The sequence below is a fragment of the Saimiri boliviensis genome, chromosome X, assembly GCF_048565385.1.
Source record: "Saimiri boliviensis isolate mSaiBol1 chromosome X, mSaiBol1.pri, whole genome shotgun sequence".
Taxonomy (NCBI): Eukaryota; Metazoa; Chordata; class Mammalia; order Primates; family Cebidae; genus Saimiri; species Saimiri boliviensis.
This window is the reverse complement of record NC_133470.1, coordinates 71,002,835-71,010,066: the sequence shown is the minus strand read 5'-3', so window position 1 is coordinate 71,010,066 and position 7,232 is coordinate 71,002,835. Positions and strand designations below refer to the sequence as shown.

At 39.6% G+C, this 7,232-nt stretch overlaps 1 protein-coding gene across 1 annotated transcript; it reads right to left on the bottom strand.

Moving 5' to 3' along the window:
- Positions 1-338: 338 nt before the first annotated feature.
- Positions 339-2,105, bottom strand: LOC101033096 (glutamate dehydrogenase 1, mitochondrial-like). The gene has a single exon (XM_010347338.3). It carries the CDS (start codon positions 2,085-2,087, stop codon positions 411-413), a length of 1,677 nt encoding a protein of 558 aa, XP_010345640.2. The 5' UTR covers positions 2,088-2,105; the 3' UTR covers positions 339-410.
- Between the last annotated feature and the right edge of the window lie 5,127 nt (positions 2,106-7,232).

Below are 7,232 nucleotides of genomic sequence, written 5' to 3'. Positions count from 1 at the left end.
CCTACTTAAGTGTTAAAGTTACAGCATGTCCCAGACTTGTCCAGAGCAACGTTAAGTAGGCAACTGACTGCTCTTGACTGTCCCTTCCCCAGCAATAGCACTGATTGTGTTGGGAAAAGCCACAGGGCAAGTCTGCACAGCCAGATGGAGAGGACTTTTTGTTTAAAGGCAAAATACCAAAATGGTTCTCTGGTGTAGGTGACTTCCACTTTCACACTCAGCTTGTACATGATCCTCTAACCTTAATTTCTTTCTCCTTAAAGGGTTGATTTGGATTGACTTGTTCAGAATGGTATCCATTATCTATTGGGTCAGGAGAGAAAGGGATTTCTGTGCTTACATGTAAACGCGTGATAGGTCCGCAGAAATTATAGGTGAAGAGGGTAGTGAGGAAGTCAGCCACGATCCATCTATGCGAAGGTCACACCAGCTTCATTGTACACTTTGAAGACTTTCTCAATGGCATTGACATAGGCAGCTGTTCTCAGGTCCAATCCCAGGTTGTATTTCATGGCTGTGTGCATAATTTGCCTGGCAGAACGCTCCATTGTGTACGCCAAGCCAGAGTACACAATGTCTTTCTCAGATGCGCCTGATATCCTGTCTTGGAACTCTGCTGTGGGTACAATGGGAATAGTTCCCCCATGCTTTCCAAATTTTCTTTCTAAACTCTCTTGAACAGACATGAGCAAGTGGTAGGTAGAATCCCTTTCATATTTAAAGGTCAAACGGCCAAAGCTGACATGATTTAGATTCTTCAGCCACTCAAAGTATGATACTGTCACTCCTCCAGCATTCAAGTAGAGATCTGGAATAACCATAATGTTTCTCTCCAGGAAGATCTTATCAGCTTCTGGAGTTGTTGGCCCGTTGGCACCTTCAGCAATAATCTTGGCTTTGACTCTGGGTGCGCTGGATTTGGTCAACTGCTTCTCACTGGCAGCTGGGATCAGTATGTCACAGTCAGCCTCCAAGACGCTTCCTTCATAGGGCTTTGCCTTGGGGAAGCCCAGAATGGACCCATGTTGCAATTTGAAGGCTTCCAGTTCATTTGGGTCAATACCATCTGGATTCCATATACTCCCATCAGACTCACCAACAGCAATACATTTAGCACCAACACGATGTAAATATCTTGTAGAGTGCAGGCCCACATTACCAAATCCCTGAACAACAAATGTTTTATCTCCAAATCCTGGTGTCATTCCTAAAATGCTCATGTAAGAAGCTTCATTGATGAAGTTTTCAATCCCATGGAAGACACCACGGCCAGTAGCAGAAATGCGTCCGTGGATGCCCCCTTGACTGATGGGTTTACCAGTAACACAGGCACGTGCATTAATATCGTAGTGGCCTATGGTGTTGGCATAGGTATCAGCGATCCAGGACATCTCCCGCTCACCTGTGCTCATGTCTGGGGCAGGGACATCAATGCGAGGACCAATAAAGCCCTTCTTTGCTAGCTCCACGGTGAACCTCCTTGTGATCTTTTCCAGTTCATTATCAGTATAGTTCTTGGGATTGATCTTAACACCAGCTTTAGCGCCCCCAAACGGCACATCAACCACTGCACATTTGTATGTCATCAGAGAAGCCAAAGCTTTCACCTCGTCTACACTCACATCAGTGCTGTAACGGATACCTCCCTTGCAGGGCATGCGGTGCTGGCTGTGCTGGGCCCGGTAGCCTTCGATGACCTCCCAGGAGCCGTCGTCACGCCGGATGGGGAAGGAGAGGCTCAGCACATGGTTGCAGGGCTTGATGATCTGCAGGATGCCGCGCACCCGGTTCCGTTTCTGCTCCTCGCTCTCCCGGGTCCTCAGGTCCTCCACCAGCTTGTCCTCCACAATGCTGGCGCCGCGGTCGAAGAAGCCCTCCACCATCTTGAAGAAGTTGGGGTCGTCCTCACGGTCGGCCACCACCTCGCTGTAGTGGCGCAGGGCGGCCAATGCGAGCCCCAGCTGCGGGGCGGTGGCCGGCCGTCCCCGGGCCCGGCCCAGCAGCGCGGCCGAGTTGGTGGCCGCCGAGCCCAGGGCGGCGGGCCCGGCCCGGGACAGCAGCAGCGCTTTGCCCAGGTAGCGGTACATGGCGGCGGCGAAGGCGAGGTGCGAGATGGGCGCGGAACAGGCGCGCTTTCTGAGTCCCCGCGACGAAAGAGGAAGGGCCTGGAGCGGGTTGCTCTTTTAAGCCGCAACTTACTTCCTGTCCAGCTGTTCCCTCCCCTCGGGCGCTAACGGACTTCCTGGCCAGGCGCCGCCCACGGCACCAGACCTCCGCCTTCCTTCTATACGTTCTTTTGTCTTCTGTTCTACCTTATATTTTCTTATTTCCTTCTGCTGGCGTAGAAAGGTAATTTATTTCTATTAGTTTTGTGATTTCCCTTTAAAATGTGCATACCAACTTGATTTTATATATGTAAAGTCAATCAATATCTTTTTTAAATTTTCCTTCTGAATATCAAGTACATTAAAATGCTGTAACTTCAACCCACCTCTTACCACTTTACCATATTTTCCAGTACTTTACTATTGGTTGTTTTTATACCGTCAACTGGGTTTTTATTTTTCTTATACAGTTAATTATTGCTATCACTCTTGAATAATAATTTGGCTAGATATAAAATTATAGGTCGGTTTCTTTCAAAACTGAAGAAGTTTTATGTACTTCTGATGTGTATCACTACTGAAAGGTCTCCTGCTTATTTTTTATTTGTAGGTAATATGTCCTTTATGATTGCTTTTAAGATCTTTTTTATTATTTAGTGTAGAGTTTGATCCTGATATGCATAGCTTTTGATTTAGTTTTATTTATCCTTGCTGTTTTAACTCGGATTTTTGCTTCTGATTATTTGGATCTTTCATGATTTGGGATAAAATATGAGCCTTCCTTTTCTTTGACTATTGTCACTCTTGTATTTTATATATTCACTTCTCTGGAATTCAAATTTTATGTGTGTTGAGACTTCTAATTCAATTTTCTATGTATCTGAATCTCTCATATTTTCCTTTTCTTTATTTCTCTGTGCTGTACTATGAATACTTTTCTTTTTCTTTTTTTTCTTTTTTTTTTTTTTTTTTTTTTTTTTTTTGAGACAGAGTTTCGCTCTTGTTACCCAGGCTGGAGTGCAATGGCGCAATCTCGGCTCACCGCAACCTCCGCCTCCTGGGTTCAGGCAATTCTCCTGCCTCAGCCTCCTGAGTAGCTGGGATTACAGGCACGCACCACCATGCCCAGCTAATTTTTTGTGTTTTTAGTAGAGACGGGGTTTCACCATGTTGACCGGGATGGTCTCGATCTCTTGACCTCGTGATCCACCCACCTCGGCCTCCCAAAGTGCTGGGATTACAGGCTTGAGCCACCGCGCCCGGTCACTTTTCTAAGATTTATCTCCAAGATTATTAATTTTGTCTTTAGCAGTTGTGATGCAATGAATAAGATTGTCTAAAAATGACCCCGGGAATTCACTTTGAGTTGACTTGACAAAGATCACACTGGAACCAGGGGCTCTCCCTTTTACCGCAAGGGACTTTGCATCCATTCCGTTTGTCACTGGACCTGTGCTTTCCTCTACCAAACAGGTACTTATGTACAGCAATTTTTCCAGATTCTTTGTGGCTAGCATCGAATCACAGTAATTTTTTTCTGTACATATGGACCATGAAATCTAGAGAGCCTCATGTCTACCAGTCTATGTGGTAATATACTAACAAGACTGTTTCCTAGCATTTGCCAAAAAAAAAAAAAAAATCCGTAGAATTACAAGAGAATGAGCTTCTTTTACAGGGTCATAGATCCACACTATGGAATAACACACTTCAGATCTTGGCAAAGCTTTCTTGGTGATGCCAGAATAAAGGGGTCTCACACGTTTTCTTCTCTTGTATATGCAGGTTTCCTTGGTTTATATGTTTCCTTTGAAAACCTTATTTCTTAATCCATGCAGTGTAACATTGTGAAGTTTGTCCCAACCCCTATTATAGGTCAGATGAAGTTTAGTTGCTTATTATATGTTGTTTGCTAGAAAGTTTTGTGATTTAGAATTGTAGATTCATCTTCAGTAGGGCTTTATCTAGTATAAGTGGTTATCAAACTTCAGTATAAATTAGAATCATCTGAAGGACTTACTGAAACACAGATTGTTAGATGTCAACGCTTCCTTTATGTTAAGTTTAGGGTTCTGATTTGGTCAGTCTTGGTTGAGGCTCAAAAATGGGCATTTGTAAAAAATTCCAGGTGATGTTGATGTTCATGGTCCCTAAACATATGTTGGGAAGTACTAGTCTTTAGGGAATCCTTTTCCCTTGCTGAGAATATGTTGCTTCATTGACGTGTACATTGTTTCTATGAAACAATGAAGGGCTATGACCAGTCTAAAGACATTTTAATTTTAATTTATTGGCAACACGTTGCAGATAATCTAAATTCAATTTCCCAAACTAGGTGAAGACAGGCCTACTGTTATGAATTTTTAGAGAACAATTTTTATTTGTGACTTAGGGTAAAGGTTGAAACAAAACAACTTCCTTGTTATATTTTTAATTATATGATAAGTGGAGTTTTTGCAGTCTATGCTTTCACTGAGGTTGAGGCCCCATAATGATTCCAGGCATTAGATAGAATCATTAGGGAATTTCAATTTCCCACTTTGTGAACCCAAGGTCATTAAAAGTCATGTCCTTTTGATGACTGAGAACAGTCAACTTCTTCGAGGGCAGCTACAGTTACAGTTACACTACTTTGCACTGTTTTTGAGATTCCTTTCCATTTGGGGCTTGTAGGCATTTCTTTCTTCTTTATGAGCTCTTATGTGAGCTCTTAATTCCCTTAAAATATATATTATTTATAATATGTGTATTGTCTTATAGTCTCAGTATATATAGAAAGAATATTGTATATTTTCTGTATATTTAAATAGTGTATATATATATATGTGTATATATATATATATATATAGAGAGAGAGAGAGAGAGAGAGAAAGAGAGAGAGACAGAGAGAGAGAGAGAGAGAGAGAGAATATAGTATAAGAAAATTTCACATTTCTAAATGTATGGCAGAGGGAAGATTTTCAGGTTACTTGGCTTGCCAAATTGCTGGAAATAGAATCTAGTCTTATAATGTTTTCAATTGACATTAAAATTCTACATACTTATGATATTCAATTCAGCATGATGTTTTAAAATATGTGCATTTTGTAAAATAGTGAAATCAAACTAATTAATATATGCATTATCTCACATATTTATCATTTTGGGGGGTGGGTAGAAAACTTAAAGGCTACTCTATTAGCAATTTTTAAGTTTACCATACATTGTTATTAACTATAGTCCTCATTTTTTTACAATAGATCCCATGTATTTATTTATCTTGTCTAACTGAAATTTGGTATCTTTAACAATAGGCTTTTATTTAAAGGTAAACAATCGACAAATGGGACCTAATCAAACTCCACAGCTTCTGCACGGCAAAAGAAACAGTCATTAGAGTGAACCGGCAACCAACAGAATGGGAAAAAAATTTTGCAGTTTATCCATCTGACAAAGGGCTGATATCCAGAATTTACAAAGAGCTAAAACAGAATTACAAGAAAATAACAAGCCCATTCAAAAGTGGGCAAAGGATATGAACAGACACTTTACAAAAGAAGACATACATGAGGCCAAAAAACATGAAAAAATGCTCATCATCATTGGTCATTAGAGAAATGCAAATCAAAACCACATTAAGATACCATCTCGCGCCAGTTAGAATGGCGATCATTGAAAAATCTGGAGACAGCATATGCTGGAGAGGATGTGGAGAAATAGGAACACTTTTACACTGTTGTTGGGAGTGTAAATTAGTTCAATCATTGTGGAAGACAGTGTGGCAATTCCTCAAGGACCTAGAAATAGAAATTCCATTTGACCCAGCAATCCCATTACTGGGTATATATCCAAAGGATTATAAATCCTTCTACTATAAGGACACATGCACACGAATGTTCATTGCAGCACTGTTTACAATAGCAAAGACCTGAAACCAACCCAAATACCCATCGATGATAGACTGGACTTTTTTTTTTTTTTTTTTTTTTTTTCTGTCTGAGAACACCTTTATTTCATCTTCAGGTCAGGTTTACAGGAGATTTTTACGAGATATGCTATTGTAGGGTATTTTTTTCCCTTTAGTGCTTTAAATACATCATACCACTTTATCCTGGCCTGTAAGACTTCCACTGAAAAGTCTACTGCCAGACATATTGGAGCTTAATTGTATGTTATTTGTTTCTTCTCTCTTGCTGCTTTTAGGATTCTTTTGTGTTTTTGATTTTGGGGAATTATATTATTAAATACTTTGGTGTGGTCTTTACATGGTAAATCTGCTTGGTGTTTCATAACCTTTTTGTACTTGAATATTGATATATTTCTCTGTGTTTTTTATGTTCTTTGTTATTATCCTTTTGAATATACTTTCTACTTCTATCTCTTTATTTACTTTCTCTTCAAGACCAATAGATCTTAGAGTTGCCATTTGAGGCTATTTTCTAGACCCTATAGGCATGCTTTATAAGTTTTTTTTTTCTTTTGTTTACTTTGATGCTTCATTTTCAAATAACCTTTCTTTCAGCTCACTAATTCTTTCTTTAACTTGGTCAATTCTGCTATTAAGACTTTGATGTACTTCTTAGTATGCCACTTATGTTTTCAAGCTTCAGAATTTCTAGTTGGTTCTTTTAAATTATTTCAATCTTCTTGTTAAATTTATTTGATAGGATTATAAATTCTTTTTTTGTGTTACCTTGAATTTCTTAGAGTTTTTTTTCAGAGCAAGTAGTTCGAATTCTCTCTCTGAAATGTCACATATTTGTTTTTCCAGGATTTGTCCTTAGTGCCTGATTTAGTTCATTTGATGAGGTGATGTTTTCCTTCATTGTTTTGTTTTTTATAGATGTTCATCTGTGTCTGGGCATGAAAGTGGTATTTAACTGTAGTCTTCACAGTCTGGGCTTGTTTTTACCCATTTTTTTTTGTGAAGGGTTTCTAGATATTAAAAAGGACTTGGATATTGCAAACTAAGCTGTACCTACTTTAGGATGCACTCCAAGCTCAGTAATGCTGTGTTTTTTTCATACATGTAGATGTACCATTTTGTTGGTTTTCGCAAAAAATCCATGATAATTTTAGTTTTTAATCTATCAATCTATTTATTTATTTAGAAACCAGGTTATCACACTGGCTATTTGGGGAGCAGGG